The 20,695-nt window shown below is 40.7% G+C and overlaps 2 protein-coding genes and 1 pseudogene across 7 annotated transcripts; 2 read left to right on the top strand and 1 right to left on the bottom strand.

Moving 5' to 3' along the window:
* Window positions 1–442: 442 nt before the first annotated feature.
* Window positions 443–11,614, bottom strand: LOC113422115 (zinc finger protein 202-like; annotated as a pseudogene). The gene is made up of 6 exons (XR_015747192.1): window positions 9,969–11,614; window positions 7,597–8,204; window positions 7,190–7,304; window positions 6,997–7,064; window positions 5,808–5,937; window positions 443–4,977 (listed from the first exon to the last, which is right to left on the bottom strand). The product of XR_015747192.1 is annotated as a zinc finger protein 202-like (transcript).
* Window positions 9,530–20,099, top strand: RPP14 (ribonuclease P/MRP subunit p14). 5 transcript variants are annotated; one of them, XM_087953731.1, is made up of 7 exons: window positions 13,068–13,142; window positions 14,498–14,597; window positions 14,842–14,958; window positions 15,081–15,165; window positions 16,113–16,189; window positions 18,031–18,109; window positions 18,727–20,099. In XM_087953731.1, the coding sequence occupies exons 2-7, from the start codon at window positions 14,554–14,556 to the stop codon at window positions 18,781–18,783; spliced, it is 459 nt and encodes a 152-aa protein (XP_087809857.1). In that variant the 5' UTR covers window positions 13,068–13,142; window positions 14,498–14,553; the 3' UTR covers window positions 18,784–20,099. The 5 variants fall into 5 exon arrangements, with proteins under 5 accessions (XP_087809858.1, XP_026538639.1, XP_087809859.1 ...); XM_087953732.1 differs by lacking the exons at window positions 13,068–13,142; window positions 14,498–14,597 and adding an exon at window positions 9,530–9,688; XM_026682854.2 differs by lacking the exon at window positions 14,498–14,597 and having other exon boundaries at window positions 13,017–13,142.
* Window positions 18,798–20,099, top strand: HTD2 (hydroxyacyl-thioester dehydratase type 2). Its single transcript, XM_087953721.1, has one exon. It carries the CDS (start codon window positions 18,798–18,800, stop codon window positions 19,341–19,343), a length of 546 nt encoding a protein of 181 aa, XP_087809847.1. The 3' UTR covers window positions 19,344–20,099.
* Window positions 20,100–20,695: the final 596 nt, after the last annotated feature.

Below are 20,695 nucleotides of genomic sequence, written 5' to 3'. Positions count from 1 at the left end.
GGGGTGTGCCAGTGCTGAGAGGGCATGGTGGATTCCTTGTCCCACTAAGAAACTAATTGATTTGCTGTCAATTGGGGCCCATTGTCTGATACCACAACATTGGGTAGGCCATGTGTGGAAATGAGTTTCAATACTTAATGATTGCTTCTGCCGTGGTAGTGGTTATGATAGCTACCTCAAGCCACTTGGAATAGGCATCTACCACTATTAAGAATGTCTGTCCCTGCACTGGCCCTGCCAAGTCTACATGTATATGGGACCATGGTGCCTTAGGGGTTTCCCATTTGTGTATGGGTGCTGTGGGTGGTGCTGGTCTGGATTCCTGGCATGGCCAGCATATTGCAACCCATTCCTTTAATTTCCTTATCCATTCCCGGACACTAAACATAACTCCTGGCCAATGCCTTCATTCTAACAATTCCCAGGTCACCCATATGCAATGTTACCAATACCGAGTCCTTTAATAGTCGGGGTATTACAACTCTGTCCCCCCATAGCAAACACCCCCTTAGTACAGACAATTCCATTTGGCGAGTTTTGAATGGTTTGAATTCACTCTCTACATTTCCCTCCTGCCTCCCCCTCCACACCAAGTTTAAAATCTTAAATTTAAAATCACACCAAGTCAAAAAGAGGTCTGTGAAAATATTTACAGACCCCTCACATCCCAGACATAAACTGTTTCAACTCCTTCCCTCAAAACGACGCTCCTTTCCTTAGAACTAGACACAAGAAGTTTTTCCCCAAATGCCATCACTCTGCTAAACAAATAATTCCCTCAACACTGTCCAACTATTTACAAAGTCTGCACTACTATTAATCTTCTCATCACTCCTTATTGCCCATCCCCTTCCACCTGTGACTGTATGACTGTAACTTTGTCGCTTGTATCCTTACGATCTATATCGACTGTTTTCTAATATGATTTGATTGCTTATTGTATCCTATGACAATTATTAAGTGTTGTACCTTATGATTCTTGACGAATCTATCTTTTCTTTTATGCACACTGAGAGCATTTGCACCAAGACAAATTCCTTATGTGTCCAATCACACTTAGCCAATAAAGAATTCTAATCTAATCTAAAGTTGTTGCCAAAGTTCTGTCATTGTCTGTCCATCTTGCAATCTTAGCTGCTGTAATAGAGCCGCTCGCAAAGTCCTCAGAGTTTTTGATTAGGAGAATGGATGTGGCTGGGGTAGGGTCCTCAACAAGGTCTGGAAGTGGGCAGTGGCTGAGTGTGTCTTCATTGTCAATGGTTTTGCCTGGACAATAGATGAGGTGCTACTGATAAGCAGCTAAGAACACAGTCCATCTTGTCATTCTTGGGGATAAAATGTTTGGGGTTGGTCGGTCCCTGGCTATGATACCAAGGAGAGGCTTATAGCCTGCAATTAATTCAAAGTCCCATCCATAAAAGTACTCATGGAATCCCTTGACCCCTGCCACTGCAGCCAGCGCTTCCTTATCCAGCTGGCTGTAGTTCCGTTCGGCTTTGGAAAATGTTTTGGAACAGAATGCAATTGGGGCTTCATTACCATTTGGTATCCGGTGGCTAAGGACCGCCCCATTCCAAAAGGGGAGGCTTTGCAGATTAACAGGAGGGGCAAAGTCTCATTGTATTGTACAAGGATGCAATGTGAAGTTAAAAATTATTTTATGGCAGTGAATACGGCTGTTTCGTTTCATCCCCATTTCTAGTCTGCCCTTTTATCAAGTAGTCTGTATAAGGGTTCAGCAACGGTCACTTTCTGTGGCAGAAAAATACTGTAAAAGTTTAATAAGCCGAGGAATGCCTGAAGTTCTGTCTTAATTGTTGGAGTGGGGGCTTCCTTTATAGGTTTTAATTTGCTGCTGGTAGGGTGTATGCCCGTCCCATCAATTAGATATCCCAGAAATTCAACTTGGGGCACGGCTATCTGGCATTTTTCTTTTTTAACTTTAAGTCCGGCTTCCTGAAATCTGCTTAATACTATTCGTAACCGATGACTTAATTGCTCTTTGTTGCTGGCGGACACAAGGACATTAAAGTAAGGTACCACCCCTAGAATGCCCTTTAGAAGCCATTCCATTATCTTTTGGAAAAGTCCTGGAGCCATGCTCACCGCGAATTGCAACCAGTGGCACTTAAATGCTCCTCTGTGAGTTAAAATAGTCTATGCTTCTGTGGTGGCATCATCTACTGGTAACTGCTGATATGCCTGGGCTAGATCAAGTTTTGCAAGTTTTTCCTTTTCCCAGGGAATATAACAGGTTGCTGTACAACCTGCATGGGGTAGGCGCTTTGTTGTAATGCTCAATCTATGGTGCATTTGTAGTCGGCGCATATGCAGACTGAGCCATCTGGCTTGATTGGGGTAACTATAGGTATCTCCCACCTAGTGTGGTCAACCGGCTCCAAACCCCCCTGGGCAATTAGTTTGTCTAATTGCTCATCTAATTGCTCAGCAAAAGGAACCCTACGTGGCTTCATTCTGACAGGGGCAGAAGTGGGGTCTAGGCTGAAAGAAATAGGGGTCGCCTTATACTTGCCTAGACTCCCACTGAAGACGTCCTGGAACTCCTGCAGCAGTTTCTCCTAGATGTCATCTTCTTGGATAATATTGATGCCAGTCACTTCCAGCCCCAGGGCATCAAACCACTCCATCCCAAGCAGGCTGGGAAAATCCTTGACCATGATGGTCAATTTGATGATGCACAAAGTCCTTGAATGCAATTTTGAAAACTCCGCTTCCTAGCACTGGAATGCAGTTTACTTGGTAGTCTTTTAAAAGTATCTTTTGAGGTTTTAGTTGCTGTCTGGTTATTTCTGAGGCTGCTTTTTTATGTTCTTCCAGGGCATCATGGATAAGTAAGATCCTGTGTCCACCTCTATATCGCATGGAGTGCTTCAATCTGGACTGATACATGGATCTTTTTTGAATGATATGCATCAGAATGTCCAACAATTGTCTGATGTTCTTCTCCCATAGCAGCGGCTTGGTCATCCCCTCGTTTGTGCTTAATGAACAGGATCTGCGGGCTCCCGGTTGTGAGACATATGGTTGCATAGGGGAATTAGGTTGTCTCTGCCGGCGTGAAGCTGACTGAGATGCCCGGCAGGCCCTTGCTATGTGCCCTTTTCGCTCACATCCTTGGTATATAGCTACTTTGAACCTGCACTGTGATCTAGGGTGATTTCTCTCACACCTGGCACACCAGAAAGGTTTTTTTCCCTTTAACTGAGGGTCCTACCTTTCTATCAGAGCAGATGCGGTGGATTTCATCATCCTCTTCAGACAAGGAAATTGTGCAACTTATTGTGAGAATAGAGAAGCATAAGTTTAATAAAATGAGAAAGTATTAAGGAATAAGAAGGAAGGGGGAAACAATTCTAAGAAGATTAGTCAAAAGAAGGATATTTTAAACACTTTAAGGGTGATCAAGGGGGAAGAAACAACTGAAGAACTGGAAACTTACTTCTGAAAAGAAAATCCATGGATTTAACTAATTAAATCTAGAATTAACAGATTCTCACCCAAATGTATCTCTGTAGGGGAAATTACATGTTTCCTCCTCCTGTAGCTCTCTCTCCACAGTCCATGCACTTACATGGCTTCTCTCTTGTATGGATCTTCTTAAGGGAAGTAAGATTATTAGTTTGGCTGGAACCCTTTCTGCACTCCCAAGGATTTGTATGGCTTTTCCCCTGTATAGATCCTTTTATTACCAGCAAGTTGATTCCTGTAAGTAAAGGTCTTGCATGTGCTCTACCTTTATATAACTACTCCCCCGTGTGGATCCTTCTATGGGAAGTAAGATAACTGTTGTAATGAAAGGTATTTCCATACTCCATGCATTTATATGGCTTCTCCCTTGTATGGATCTTTCTATGGGAAGTAAGATGACTGTATTGTCTAAAGCCCTTTCCACAACCCAAACATTTGTATGGCTTCTCCCCTGTGTGCATCCTTTTATGAGGAGCAAGTTGACTGCTATAAGTAAAGGTCTTTCCACACTCCATGCATTTATATGGCTTTTCTCCTGTGTGGACCCTTTTATGGGAAGTAAGACTACTTTGTTGGCTGAAGCCCTTTCCACACTCCATACATTTATATGACTTTTCCCCTGTGTGGGTCCTTCTATGAGAAGTAAGATGGCTGCTGGAAGCAAAGGTCTTTCCACATTCCATGCATTTAAATGGCTTCTCCCCTGTGTGCATCCTATTATGGTAAGTAAGATGACCACGTTGGGTGAAGGACTTTCCACACTCCATGCATTTAAATGGTTTCTCCCCTGTGTGGATCCTTTCATGGGACAGAAGATTACTGTGTTGGCTGAAGCCCTTTCCACACTCCATGCATTTATATAGCTTCTCCCCGATGTGTCTTCTGTTATGGGAAGTAAGATGACCACGTTGGGTGAAGGACTTTCCACACTCCATGCATTTAAATGGTTTCTCCCCTGTGTGGATCCTTTCATGGGACAGAAGATTACTGTGTTGGCTGAAGCCCTTTCCACACTCCATGCATTTATATAGCTTCTCCCCTATATGACTTCTGTTATGGGAAGTAAGATGACCATGTTGGTGCTTTCCACACTCAATGTATTTAAATGGCTTCTCTCCTATGTGCATCCTTTTACGAATGTCGCTCTTTCTCTAGAAAGAGTGAAAATCCCATTGTAATTTCTTCCGTTGTCATTGCATATGTAGTCTTCTGGTTTGGGTTGGGTTGGATAATATTCATTTACGTCTAATATGTCTTTGAATGGTCCTAAACCTGTCCCAGTATATTTTTTCTTTATTTTTCCTAGTTGGTCAAGAAAGCCTTGCAACTGAGCATCAACTGAAGATAAGCTTTCCTTATTCCAATGATTTGACAGGTTTCTCTCCTGCCTTTGTTGTTCCATTTGATTTGCAGGCTTCTCTGTTCTGTTCCCAAGTCTTAACTTTTGGAATGGTTCAATTGACTCTGTATTCTCCTGCCCATTGTTACCTTCAAAGGAAAAGAAAAATAAAAATGTTAGCAAGATTAAGAAAAAAGGTCAATCTTCCAAAAGTCATACCAATTTCCCTCTGATATTGTGCCAAATTCCAATATATTGCATAGTTGTATACTTATAATGCCATGGTATATAAATTATAATATCTCTATTCATGAGACATAAAAGCTTTCAAACATCTGAAACAAAATTTTAATTTAAAAACTAAGAGAAACATCCAAGAAAGCATTTGTAGAAAACCTAACGTTTATTGGAGGCGGGCCAATTCCAGAAGAGCCCTGTGAGAATTAATTTTGAAACGTATTTTTTTTCTTCCTATACAAACCTACCTTCCATTTGTGTTTTTAATTTTTTTCCTGCCAAAGATCATGACTGCAGAGAGAAAAAACTTAAAGAGTTCTTGCATTAACCCTAAGCAGCATGTTTGCAACAGAAAAATGGCACTAGTTTGTCCTAATTCCAGGACTCAGGATAGAAAGGAAATGGAAGCAAAGCCCATTAAGCCCCAAAATTAATTGAATTGCAATCCTTCGTAGTACTGATACGGAAACACCTGGGCCAAAAAGTATGAAATCTGTGTAACAGAGTTTAGCGTTATCTCAAACCAAGGAATTATTTAACACTGGTTTAAATAGAAATAGAAATACGGATGACAAATAGCATGAGGCATCTAAGCAGAAAGCCATTGATCTATTTCCATAGTAGGAGCAGTAGAACAGCATATTTTTTCCTTCTCCTTCTCAAGAGATGACCTTTATTTGGAGATTTTTAAATAAGAAACAGCCAATGGCATCAACTCTGACTGGAGAATAGGAAACCTTACCTAAAGAAGCTGCATTCCTATAATTTTCCAGCATGACTTCCCGATGCAGAGCTTTTTGGTGAGGATCCAGCTGAGACCATTCCTCATCAGAGAAATAAACAGCCACCTCCTCAAAGGGCACAATACCCTCCTGAAAAAAAAAAGTACAGAATAGACCTGGGAGAGACTGCAAGATCTGCCCTATTCTTTAGGAATGCCCAAAGCAAAGTTATGCACTAAGGTCTATGCTGAGTAGGATTCCAGGATTGAGATGAGAAAATGGACAGAACAAAAAGCATTTGACTGAAAAAATATTTTAAGTGGCTTTTATTAACTTGATTGATACTACAGACTTTTAGTGTCATTCAGTGAAAGTAACCCCAGTTTCCTTCTGGACTGATTCATCTACCATCTACCATCTACCCTCAAAACACTCTTCTCAACCCATTAATCCACCCACCATCAAAAGACCCTCAGCATCTGGAGAGAATCAACTGGCAGGTGGGCCTTAGAAATACCACCTATTAGTGACTCTAATCCTCCCTATGTTTGCAGAAGGAAATGTGTGTATTGGAAGATTTGATAAGGTGCCATCAATATCCAGAGATACAAAACTCTTCATATAGAAAGGAAGCTGCTAATAGTCTGAACCATTGGCTGAATGGGAGACAAACAGAACATTGCCTAAGGAGAACGTTTCTTAACCTTTATAGCCAAAGGGGACTTTCAGAACAATTTTTATAATGAGTCACTTTCAGTCAATTTTAACAGTCTTATCTTTTAATCTGATGAACTTTGTTTTCTTATGTCTTTGTAATGTAAGCATTGTATTTGTAAAATACAATATGAACTTTGTAACAAAGCTTTTAAAAATGGTAATGTGCCATTATGAATATTATGTCATTTTTTAAAGCAGTCTTGCATAAATCAAGTCAAAGAATGACAAAAAGAATGGGCATTGTGAAGGATTTTGTAAAAAAAATTATTGAAATGTATGCATTATAATTAGTATAAAGAGTACTTTTTAGAAGTATTGATATTTTAAATTTTTTAAATAAGGATCTCACTTGAATTTTTGTTGCTTGGGAGCATTAAAATAAGGCATCCCAAACAAGAGGGAAAAATGGAAGGAGACAGTACAATGTAAAGAAAGAAAAAGGAAGAAGAAAAGGGAGAATACAAATGTAATAAATAATTTTCCTTCTCTTACTTGAGTTGGAGGTTCAACCATTGTTTCATCTTCATCATAAGGAAGTGTCAGCTTCAGCCTATTATTCCCTGTGAGGGAGACAGAATTTTAAAATGCAAAATTAACAAAATAGGAGGTGTACTATAAATAGCAAAGTCATAGAGAAGATGAGACAGCTAAGATCTCTGTGGGGAATGGGAGAGTCTTGAATTACCTCTGGATGTTTCTTGATTTATGTCGTCCTGAGTAGTCCTCAAGAAAAATAGTTCCTGAGGGGTATCCGATAGATGCCTCTTTCCCTCAGGATCTCTGATCTCCACAGTGAAGGACTTGAAATATAAGCCAGAGAAAAGAAGAATGAAAGGAAAACACACACCATGACATGGAATCTTGTTCTGTTTTTTCAACACCACTGGAAAGCACCCAATATCCACCAGTTAGGTTGGAAAGAAAAGGCTGTGCCAAATCTTTCTTCTAAAAATGGATAATGGAACAATGTCCTTCCAAGAATTAGTGAAATCTTATGAATACCAGAGCACTGGTAATGAGGAGCATAGAATTCAAACACATTGTTTATGACATTTAAACCCCTTCTAGGCTCCTGATATGAAATTATCTCACCTGCAACTCAACCTGCTCCTTCTTCTCCTCCGCCTGGCTCAGGAGGAAGCCTTCCACCAGGGCCACCACCTGGGAGCTGGTCTCTGCTCCACACTCCCGCACCCAGCTCTGCATCTGCACGGGCAGAAGGGCCAGGAACTGCTCCAAAACAACCAGGTCCAGCATCTGCGCTTTTGTGTGCTTTTCTGGTCTCAACCATCGATTACAAAAGTAGTGGAGTCGGGTGCAAAGTCCTCGGGGACCTTCATCCCCCTGATATTGGATGCTCCTGAAGTTCCAGGCATGAACTTGTGAAACGATGGTTTCCTCCTCCAGGATCTTCTGCCCAGTTCTTGCCCAGATCTCCCCACAGTTCCCAGGCTGAGCACCAGAAGGGCTTTTTCCGGTTCCCCCACTTGCTAAAGGATGGCTTGCCATCTTTCTCTGTCCTATGATATAATTCCAAATAGGTTGAAGGAATCTTGAGGATCTCCAAATGCTTTTTCATTCATTGGAGCATTCATCTAGCCTCAGGACTAACCAGAACAAACCATTCAGCCCTCTTCGTTGAAGAGAACTTTGTCTCTATGAAAGGCTGCACAAATCGCTTCCAGTTGACGTATCTGAGACTGAAAACCAAATAAATGCCAAGAATTAGAAAGTGGTGCATTTAACCATTCAGGAATAATCCTACTCCTGGAAGGGTGTTTCTGAGCTAGTGTAGGATTACAGTGGCACTGAGCAGTTAGTTTTTGTGCGCGATTGTGTGTGTGTTGCAAACTATGGCATTGACCCTCAGCAAAAATTGGGATGAAATGCACTGAATAAATGCATTTCAGTACATTTTTTTCCCTATTTCTTTCTCCCCCAAAGAAGGGCTTGCTTTTTAAAACCAAGAAATATATATACACTAGAAAGAGCGCAGAAAAGAGCAACAAAGATGTTTTAAGGGACTGGAGGCTAAAACATATAAAGAACAGTTGCTAGAACTGGGTATGTCTTGTTTGATGAAAAGAAGGACTATGATAGCAGTGTTCCAATATCTCAGAGGCTGCCACAAAGAAGAGAGAGTCAAGCTATTTTCCAAGGGCAGGACAAGAAGCAATGGGTGGAAACTAATCAAGGAGAGAAGCAACTTAGAACTAAGGAGAAATTTCCTGACAGTTAGAACAATTAATCAGTGGAACAACTTGCCTCCAGAAGTTGTAAATGCTCCAACACTGGAAGTTGTCAAGAAGAGATTGGATAACCATTTGTCTGAAATGGTACAGGGCATCAGGCCTGAGAAGGGGTTGGACTAGAAGACCTCCAAGGTCCCTTCCAACTCTTGTTATTCTACATCTATATACCTGCAGGCAGGGTTCACACAACATGCCAATCCCCGAACACATTAACAAACCATGAAAGTTCACATAAAATGAAATCCAGCTAAGTGAGTCTTGTTTAGGATGTTACATTTCCCTTTCTTGGGGGTTTGCTTTTTAAAGAGTCAGATTACATTATTATAGGCAGGCAGGTTCACAAAATGTGCCTTAAGCCCAAACAGTAACTGCAGGTGGTGAGTTTGTGTGAAACACAAGGGTTGAAGGAACGTAGATTGAGATGATTTCCTGGGTTCCCTTACCTTCCTAAGACAAAATGAGCTGCAGAGGATCCAAACCCTATTTTCAGTGTCATCCAGCACATAGTAAGAATGCAGGCACAATCTTCTGCACCTCCTTCCTTGTAAAGCTTTTCTTCTTTCCTGCTTGGGATTTGCCATGCAAGTCCACCCTCTCCCCCTACCAAGCTTTTCCCAGGAAATGAGGTGCGATTGCCTCCCCCGGGATACCCTCCTCCTTCCTGGGAATCTGGATTTGTTTCTGGGGACAACACAGTGGTGGTATTCAAATAAAGTTGCCACCGGTTCGGTGGGCGTGGCTTAGTGGCCACGTTTTGCGCGCATGCACACACTTTGCATGCATGCGCGCGCCAAACACGCCCTTTGCGCAGGCGCAGAGGCGTTCTAACTTGCCTCCTGCAAGCCTGCACGATGGTGGTCGCTGCAGCAGCTGCCGCGCGGCGATGTTCTGCACCGCGCAAAGCAGCTGCGCTTTGAATTCTGGCCATAAAAGTAAGTATGGGAACCCGGGCGGACAGGTGGGGCAACCACAGGGCAGCAAAGAGAACCGGTTCGGTCTCCACTGCTCATCACCACTACCGGCTCTCCAGAACCGGTCGAATACCACCACTGGGACAACACAACTGGAAGCAAACAGCTTGTCTGGAGGTCTGCTCCCTCCTCCCCACCCCTTACAAGCATAGAAAGGGAGGCCAGGGGAGCATGGGATCTGGGCTCTCCCCATCCCTGGGACTCAGAAGATTGAACCTGCATGAGGGCATATATCTCTTACTTCTTCAGCGTGAGAACCTCCTACCTCCCTTTGAATGGGAAAACATCCATCAGTCACCCAGGACCACAGCTGGATCTCTTCCCTTCAAGGCTTTCCTCCAGTTTTACTTCCTACAAAACTCAAAGGGTTAAACAGAGAGAGTGCAGTGTCCTAGAGTGGCAAGATTAAGCACATTACTACCTTCTCATCCTCCTCTGGAATCCACCTGTGGCCCTCCAGTGGTTCAGTACTGAAACGCATGGATGTTGCTTTCTCTTTGCAGAGGGAGCTCCTGGTGGATTGTATGTACATTGCAGGTACTAATTCAAAGAAGGAAGAAAGGTATCTTTGTCATGGGGACCAGGTGTTTGTCATGTCCACCCGGATCAGGAAGCCTTCTCAACCCAAGTGCTTTTAACAATGTTAGACCTATCCGCAACCTTCCATATTTAAGAACATCTGGAGAAAGTTGTATCCCTGCATAGAACGTGGCCAAGGAAAAGACAAGAAATGGAACTCTGCCTTTCTTTTCACTCAAGAGACTTAAAATAATCCTATCTTGACTCTGCACCCCATAAAAGAGGACAGTGGTCCTCAACTGAACAGACCCAAATTGTTGTCCCCAATTTGGGTCTGAGCCTGGTTCCGAGGCTGACGAAGAACACCAGACATGAGGTGCCGGTTTTGTTTGCTTTTATTGAAGCATTGCAAGAAAAGGGGTCTTGGCCAAAATGCCAAGGAACCTTGAGCAATAGAATTAAGAAAGCCCAACAACCAGCCACGCACAGTCAGTGTAACACAGACCCACCAACTGAATCCAATAGTTGCCAGAAACAAGCCCCCCAAACAGGAAAGGCGAAGTCCACAAACCTGATGCAGAAATTGAAAAAAATAAGATCTATAAGCCACAAGCCAGAGTCAGAGTCGATAAAGCAAGATATGCAAATCCAGAGGCTGAAACAAGAGTCTGAGTCCAGAAGTCAAGGTTTCCAAAAAGTCAGGGGAGTGAGATGGGGTGGAGGAGGCAGCTGTTCTTCATCAGAGATCTGTTGTCACTCATTTCCATTGCCTGGAAATGGCCCATTGTCTGTGGCCCATCCTCCTGTGCTTGTGAAGGCAGGCAGTTTCCTGTCCAGTTGACCACTTCCCCCAATGCCAGAGGGCCCTGGGACAAAAATGTCCTCCAGCTCTGGACTCCCCAGATGTTCCAGAGGAGACTTGCCATCCTTCATCAGATGGTTCCAATACCAACTCCCCCCTCCTAACTGGGATCCAACAGGGCCATGATATCTATATGGAACTGCTGGGGGAGATCATCCATTCTCCTATAGTCATGCTTTGCCTAATAACATTGTAAAAATAAGAGTTACCTTTGCAAGCAAATAAAATATACCGACAGGTGCAGAAAGGTGCAGAGGAAGGAAGAGTTACAAAAGTCCGAATTGGTGTTTCTTAAACCTTTTGCTTGCAGGCTCCATTCCCTCTTTAAAAAAGGCCCAAATAACTTTTGTTTGTACATTTATCACTGTTTAAACATTTAAAAAATACCATTTAAAATTAAAACTGATGCATTTGTAGATTTCATTCATGTAAAAACAATATTGAACTCATTAAATATTTCATGAAAATTCTAAATAAAAATGACTTTTTTTGCAATTGTCTTAAATAACTGGAAAATAATTTATATTTTGCAGACTCTTGAGAGCCTCTAATTACCATACCACACTAAGGAATGTTGATCTAAATGAACACACTGTCAAAATTAGTTTATGCAGCCCAACACCATTGGAACGCAACATTAGGTTCCAATGATGCAGTAAACCACAAAGCTACTGGGGTAGGTTGCAAGCCGGTAGCTGAATTTAGGAGACATTGTTGCAATTTGCTACTTAACCACTGCAGTGGGTTGCAGACTAAGCTTGGAGTAAAACTAGGCTTTTGGCATTTTCCCTTTGATAGGGCTTGCAGAGCTGACTTCCAGTTCTGGGGTTCCCAGCTTGGACTGAATGCGTGCAAACTCTGAAGGCTTGACTCTTTCAGATGTTTTTATTTTCCAAACAAGAGTCAAAGAAGAGAGCCTCGACAATGATTCTCTAATTTGGCTGGGGTTTCTCAGGTTGGCTTGTCCATGCAGAGTTCAATAGCTCAGCCAGAGGTATTTATGGCTGGTTGCTATGGGGACCTGTGTCATAAATTCCAACGCAACCAGGGAGAGGTTCCTTTCATGGCCCCACTGAAGCGTATTCTCTCTCTCTCTCTCTCTCTTTGTTTTAAGCCAATGGAATGGATCAGTGTAACTTCAAACTGAATGGTTCTGCAAAGAGCTGAGAACAATTGCTTAGACATACCACATTTAAACGGTCACAGGGAGAGAGCCAGAAAAGATGCAGTCATGTTTGCTAAACTAACCCTCTTCCTGCCTTGTTCCATAGACGGAGATAATGGCCCCTCCCTGTATCTTCCAAGCAGATTCAAAAGGATTGAATCAGCTTCTTTCACTTGTAAATATAGTTTCTCAAGGTAATTAACATGCTTGTTCTTGGTTCAAGGCAGCAAATTCAAGCATACTGAGAGAGAGAGAGAGAGAGAAGGGTAAGAACTGTCACTATTTGCTTCACCCAAATGGATCCCTCCTTTCTTTTCTTGCGATTAGAGGGATTTGTTGCAACCTTTTTTTACTGTTCTGCTCCAAGTTTCTGCTTCTGCTTGCATACTTCTCCTTACAGTTTAACTCAACATGAAAGATATCATCCAAATTAGATTTATTTCAGGCATCCTAGATATATCTCACATTATAAGAAGATTCTTCTGAAAGCGTCAATAATCTGATCTTAGTCATGTAGGTTTTTAAAAAGAGAATGATTTCATCCCCACATTGAGAAACGTGCAGCCATCTGTAAATTGGAATTCAAGTAGGCCTCCTCAGCCAATCGGAAGACTGACCCAGTGGTCAATCAGAGGTACAGATGTAACCACGTGATAAAGAACTACATTTCCCAGCAGGCAATGCCTTAAAGAGATAGCACCTAATTTCTAAGCTAAATATACACTCCAGCACTCCCATTGGTCAGAAAGAGAAATGTCGGCCTGCGATTGGCTAATGCGTTTGGAGGCCCGTCTTCTTAATGCTTCCGTTTGGCCACATGTTGGGGATGCGTGAGGTTGAGCGATCCGCGCTCGTTGTAAGGTCTCGGTGTAAGTAGCGATGATCTTTAACAGAAGGGAGGGACTGGCGGATTTTACAACTGGGAGGAAGAAATGCACCCTGCCATCTTTCATACTCACTTAAGCTTATCTGAACATCAGTTTTGGCCCAGCTCAATGACCTGCATTTAGGCAGAAGCTGTGAGAGGCGCAGAGCTTTGCTTAGGGGATAATATGCAGAAAACTGATCAAGACAAAATTCAAAAAGTTCCATTAACGTCCTTAAGTTCCATTTCCCGATGTCTTATCAATGCATCTCCCATCAATGCCACTGGCCCACGATGATGAGAGTAGGATGATGTAGGATGATGCACTGAAAGGCATCTCATTAGAGATATATTCTGCTTTGCACTGATGATGTTACCTAGTTTGGATAATGAAATGTCTGCAAGAAAACAACCAAGACAGCGAGCACCTCATTTCAACTTTGGGCTACAAATACTCTCCTTTAGTGGTAACACTTAAACATTTTTTTTACTCAACCTTTCTAGGTAAAAGTTGTGTGTTTAAATTGTGTACTCTATGTATTGTTTGGATGTAATGAAAAAGTATTCATATCACTCATGGGATATAACAAAGAAAGTAGTTTGGGTAAAGATATTTTAGTGATTTTTTAGCAGAGCAAGATTCCAGGTGGAAACATTCTGAGGAGCCAAGTCTCTTTCCTGAAATCACACTGCTTTTAATTTATCACTTCATAGAGTGGCCCACAAAATTACAAGCTTGCATTTTTATCTGATCTTTTGCATTGACATTTAAATTATTTTAGGCTACAGTAAAGCAAAAGTGAGCTTCTGTTAAGCTTGACAGCTTAAGATGCTTCTTGTTCTGGATCAGACAGATTGTATCACCAGATCACTTTAATTGAAGAGATGCCCATGACTGAATCTGGAACACCAATTAAGCTATGGACACACACTCACTCTTCTAAGTCTCTAAGCTTGTGTAGAAAGTTAGCACCCACCCCTCTCCTAGAAGAAGAATGAAATATTCTAGGAAATATTAAAAAGGCAGAATATCATATTTCCCTGGATGAAAAAGGAGAAACATGTCTTTAAAGCCAAAGCAGCTCCCTGCAGCTCCCTGCCCCCCCCTTCAGCTCCAGGGTGATGGAATTAAGACATGGTCCTCAGAACATAAGATTACCCATCTGACCACATGGCACCTGGGAAGATTACATCACCCAGCAGGATTCAACCAAGCTTGGCACACATACAACCTACAAAGCTAGCTATGACCCCTGTCAGCATTCAATCAGGATATTCTTCCTGTGCCCCAGGAAGTACAAAGCTTAGTGGGGGCATAAAACCAAGGGACTCTCAACATCTCTTCCCTTCTTCGCTCAGGAGCTCCAAGACATGTGGTCTTGTCCACCATTAAACCTTCTTTCCAAGCAACTTCCATGAATCCAGTGTCTTTTCCCCCACTTGGAACTGAACCTCGAAGGTTATTTCTTCCAACACTTGCTTCTTTGGACTCACCTATGGTCAGTATGGGAATAACTATTAACAAATTTATGCAACCTGGCTTAGATTGCCTAGTGAACCAATAAAATGAAAAATAAGTCATTTCCCCTCCCTGCCAATGCATATATTTTTAAAGTGTAGGTTACAATTGATCATAATTAAGAGTTTGTGATTTTGAGCTTAAGACTTGGCAATATGTCAGAATGGACTGTTCTGTCTTTTAGAAGCGGGCATCCTACGATGTCTGAATTTGACGATGGAAAAAAGAGCATCAAGCCTACTGCTTATGAAAAAATAGTCCTGAATGATGTTTCTGAATACCGTTATTTGAAGATCCATTTGTAAGTTCAAATCCCTTTTTTAAAATATTCCCATTCCATTTCTGTTCAGTTCTGTATAACTTTAACATGTTTGAGGCATATTATACTTACTAATAAACCTTTTTACAAAAAATGAATTATAGGGAGTTTGAAGAAGCTGGCATTAGTTTAAGTCCTGTTGATTTCAAACAACTTATCATCTCTGCTTTGAAACGGCTCCATGGTGAGGTATGTCATTTTTGTCTGAATTATTGTTGAGGTAATAATTTATGAATCCTTTGCAACTTCTGGTTTATTTACCTTATATACAGAAGGGAGTGATTTGGAACTGAAGACTGTAAAAAGTAGTTTGATTGAAATCTCTGTATTTAGGAAGACTTTTACTAACTGCAGTTTGTAGTTGTATACCATGCTGAGCTAGGATTCAGGTTGTTAATAAAGTGGTTCTTTGCATATCAGCCTTTATCTGCTATTAGTTAATATCCTTTAAAACAGAGTGGTCACTTAAGTTTCTTTTTTACACTCTGGCACTGTTTCCTGTTTCATAATAACTTCATTATTAAAATCTAGTATCAAATGACAGCAATGTTTTGTTATATGGGGAAAAATAATAAGGGTAAGAGATGTCAAATGCTGATTGGCCGTGCATCTGTTTTAATGAAAACACTCCAGTCAACAAAATTTTAAATTCCATTAATGATATTGCATTACTGCCCTGTTCCTTGCTGTCATTTGTAGTTAAAGAGATAAACAACCCTTCCCAAACCTCATTTTTGGTTTTTGGCAGCAAAAGAGTCATTTTAAATAAGGTAGGATCAGGCGATGTCTCTGATTACAAATACCAGCTGTTTCTCCCAGATATAAGGGGCCTTGATGATTTTCATGTGTACAAGAAAAGTAGATTAAAAAATGAAAATGATGAAAACAAACATTCAAGATCATCCCATTTTGTGCATTATTCTCCATTACATCCTACAAGTTTGGACTTGTAATGAAATATATTGACCAAACTTGCAGGTCATTCTTTATGAAGCTTACCTTAAATAACAGATTTGTAATTATATCAAATTAAACTAAATGTAGTGGTGGAATAGAATTGAACTTCTTATGGGAGCTTTTTTAATGACTGAGACTTTTAAAGTGCATCTTAGTAACAGTGGCATGTTTCCTTTCAGGTTGGTGCTGCATTACCTGTTGATGTTTTGACATACGAGGAAGAAACACTGACTGCCATACTTAGAGTATCTAATGCGTAAGACATTTTGAATGTGTTTTCTTGGGAAATGTGGTTAGATAAAGGAATAGTCTCTAGCATAATAATAAAAATGAAGTTAATTCTTTTTAAATTCAAGTAAAATATCATAAGTCTTGTGCCATTGTTTTTCAAACTTAGCAGCTTTAAGATGTGTATACTTCTTCCATGATGGCTGGGAAATTCTGGGAGTTGAAGGGCACACATCTTAAGGTTGCTAAGTTTGAGAAGCACTGGTTTGTGGAGTTCTTGGTGTTCTCTGAGCTTGATTGTTTGCTTGCAGATGTTTCATTACCTAACTAGCTAACATCATCAGGGATAGTGAGTGTGGTGTTTGGTCCCTGTTTATAAACTGTAGCTTATCCTGCCAGTGTTGGTGGAGGATGTGTTCTATTTCCTTCTTAGTATTTGTATAGTCTCTTGAATGGTTTATAAATGTGGCTTATCTTTATGTGTCCACTGATGGCTGGTTTGTCTGAAGGCTTAGTTTCCAGAAATTCTCTAGCGCTTTTGAGTTTGGCTTGATCTGGATTGTTTAGGATTTCCCAGTTGAAACTGGTTGAATCTGTTCAAGTAAGATTAAGGAGCTTTCTGTGTCTTCTGACTACTAGTTGCTGTTCATGGTTGCACTCTGCTCATCCTCTCCCGCAGCCTATATCCAGATATACAGGGATCGACACCAGTCAAACAATAAAGCAGAAAACAATAACTGAATTAAGAAATGACCAAGGAGAAAGCCACACTCATTAATACTGGTAGGGCACGCTGCTGTATATAAATGGACAGACTCTATACTCACTACCGTTGATTACATTAAGGTGACCAACTTTTTTACAATGAGGACACAAATTGAAGAGAAAAAAACAAAGCCACTTGCATGCACCACACTCTTGCGTGCACTGCACTCTTGCATGCGGCGCACTCTCAAAACAATTCTCCTGTGCAGAGTGCATGTGTCTCATAATCGTGTCTCGCTGCACTGTACCAAGCCTTGATGAATCGTCATGTCAAATACGTCGCATCACACACAACGGATCGGATTGGCATCAATCAAATACAGAGATTTACAGAAAAGGAAGACACTTCGAGAGAGGACAGAACTTACAAAAGTACTGTCCTCCCTAAAGGAGGATGATTGGTCACCTTAATTACATTAAATGCAATTGTTTTATCAGGAAAGCAGTTATCTTAGTATAAGTGTTGGGAAATTTGGCCTCAAGTTTATTTGAATCTGATTTCTGGATAAATATGGCTTCCAGCTCATTGAACCTTGATTCTATTTACACTATAAAAAATATGTTGAGACTCTAAAAAAAACAGAGAAGAGCAACCAGGATGATTAGGGGACTGGAGACTAAAACATGAAGAATGGTAACAGAAACTGGGCTTGGCTAGTCTAGTGAAGAGAAGGACCAGGGGAGACATGATAGCAGTGTTCCAATATTTGAGGGGCTGTCATAGAGAGGAAGGGGGTCAAGCAATTTTCTAAAGCACCTGAAGGCCAGTCAAGGAATAATGGATGGAAACTGAACAAGGAGTGATTTAACGTGGAAATAAGGAGAAACTTTCTGATAGTGAGAACAATCAACCAATGGAACAGCTTACCCTCGGAAGTTGTGGGAGCGCCATCACTTGAGACTTTCAAGAGATTGGACTCCCATCTGTCAGAAATGGTGGAGGATCTCCTGCTTGGGCAGGGGTTTGGACTAGATGACCTACAAGATTCCTTCCAAATCTGATTATCTGTTATCTGTTATTTACCATAAAATATTTATGACTTATTTTACTTGCCTACTGATTAGTCATTTCCATTAATATATCCAATGCTATTATTTATACAGTGGCCATGTAAAACTGTGGAGTGCTCTATCATTGCTTGGTTCATACCAGAACAGAAAATGTGCTTTTAGAGTGATACAGGTAAGAATTGAGAAATAATCAGTTGAAAGCTTTATTTATTCAGTAAAATTATTGCTCTGGCACTTTTAGATTTTATATTGAAGATGGGCAACCTGTAGATTATATTCACATGCACTTCTCATCCTATGCTTTCCTTAAAGTATTAGAGTTGACTTACATTGTGTATGGGTGTATGTATATTTTTTCAATAGTTTTTTAACCTAGTCAGATAATTGTGTGCATAAGAAACAGGATAAATATATTTTTCTAAAGGTATGTTTAGTTTACTGTCTGCTGCTTTACTGTTGATTGCTTTATTATATTACAATTTTTTGGGAGAATAATTTCATCCCAGCTTGTTTGTCTCTGAATACAAATAGCCTGTTGCTGTTAGCAACTTATACTGTATTTCTTAAAATCCACCATTATTGATGGCATCATTTCCTTTCATCTCATTCTACTTGAAATGCTTGAGTTCAGCCACTTAACCATCCTGTCCTAGGCTTTCAGTTATTAAATTTGGTCTCCAAGGAAATTAATCAACTGCCATTTATTTGCTTGAAAATGCCTGAATGTTCTTTTATGCAAAAGGAATTGATTTTGTGCTTCTATTTGATTTTTTCCTCCTTTCTCTCTAGACTTCTCCATTTCTTCTTGCGTTAGCTGGGAACAGCAGAGAAATGGTGCTCGATTAATTATTCAGTTGATTATGGTTTGTAAAAACACTATGATGCTGATGCCATTGCCCAAATGCAGATTTTTTTGTGTGAGACTTGGGAGAATATTTTCCATAAAGCCAAGCATGTCCATGCCATTCTTCACTCAACACCGTGTTCAGCTTTTACACATAAAAGTTGGAGACAAAGCTGAAATAATTAAGAAATTTACATCAAAGGATATTGTTACCTTTTCTGAATTAACAGGGGATACTAACCCATTACACTTGGATGAAGAATATGCAAAGCAATCAAGGTTTGGGAGAACAGTTGTACATGGTGTTTTGATCAATGGACTTATTTCAGCTGTCCTTGGTACGAAAATGCCTGGGCCTGGCTGTATCTTCCTTTCTCAGGAAATTAATTTTCCATCTCCTTTATATGTTGGAGAAGAAGTCTTGGCTTCAGCAGAAGTAAAGAAATTGAAGCGATGTCTTGCTTACATTACAGTGTCATGTACAGTTGTCCAAAGTGGCAAACTTGTCATGGAGGGTATTGTTAAAGTTGTAGTGCCTGAAGATCACAAACTTGTGACCTGATTGTACAGCGTGTCCTATTGGTAGCTGAGATATGCTTTTAGCTGTAATCACCTTACTCTATGAGGAATTTGAAACAGTTTAATTCCAACATTTTGATGTTGATCTGATTTAAAAGATTGCTTTGCCTTTTCTCAATGTGACAATGAGATAGAATGAGAGCTTCAGAAGAATGCTGGGGTAAAAATCGGCATCTAAAATGCCCTGAGTTGTTTACCTTAGATTTATATATTGGACAGATTTAGGGATTGTCATGTTGGGTTTGACCAGTGACTCCATTAGCTCTGCAATTTTTCAAATAATAACCACCCAGGTGAGTTTTATTGCTTAGGAAGTTGGTGCAATCCATCCTCTTATTACCTAGAAGTATGTTGTAGATCGTTCCTCTGCTTCCTCCCACATACCGGTATGTCATTTATATAAATATGTTTGGTATAGTATAAGCTGACAAATAAGATTAAGAACTTAATGTTATTTCCTCAAATTCTCTTATTGAAAAAAAAAATGAGTACAAGCCTGGTATTCTTACACAAAGTAACACTTGACTTCTCTGGAATGTTATTCTCAACTACAGCTCTTTTATCTTCCTTCTGTATTAACTTTCCTAATTGATAAGAGAAACTTGTATTGTTGCTCTTCATGATCTGGGTAATTCTGTTATGTAATTATACTATGGCTGCAGTTTGCAATCCTTCCACAATATATCTTGATGGGACAAAAACCTTAAGAATAAAACAAAAGCAACTGGAGAAGCCCAAACCAGTTTTCTTTATTAAACTATAAAACTATAGTGGTTATTGAGCTCCCAGCCAGCAAGGTCTTCAAGAGTGCAGATCATATACTGCAGGGTCCCCCAAACTTTTTGGTTCTGTGGATTGGCAGCAACTGTGTGTGTGTGTGAGGGGAATGGTTTCACACATGCAACCTAAGTCCTGCGCATGCGCAAATGCAGCTTCGCATGCTTGCCTGCCGCTTGGGCAGCCCGGTTCCCAATAGGCCGTGGCCGAGGGGTTGGGGCCCCCAACACAGGGTTCACAGAGAGTTAAATAGGCACTAGCTTGATCTTATCACAGGAATAGTTGGCATTGAAAAGAAGTGTAGATGAGGTTCTCTGGCATCTTCCTGTATGGTTTAAGGACATCCTGTATTGCTAGGCATTTAGCTTCAGAATAACAGATCACATTTTAACTGCCATTTATTGTTAAAAAAACAGTATCCCTCATAATACCTGGATAGGAGAAACAGGGCATTCTTAACAGTATCCTTGAGAGTTCAGATGCAAAAACATCCAGGTTCTATATCAAAGCTATGATTCAGGGAGAACATGTACCTACGGGAGTTAATTTGAAATAAAT

The sequence above is a fragment of the Notechis scutatus genome, chromosome 2 (genome assembly GCF_049901735.1).
Source record: "Notechis scutatus isolate UNSWTSFEM ecotype Mainland chromosome 2, rNotScu1.2, whole genome shotgun sequence".
Classification (NCBI taxonomy): domain Eukaryota; kingdom Metazoa; phylum Chordata; class Lepidosauria; order Squamata; family Elapidae; genus Notechis; species Notechis scutatus.
Note: the sequence above shows the minus strand (reverse complement) of the source record. Positions and strands in the feature narration are given on the sequence as shown.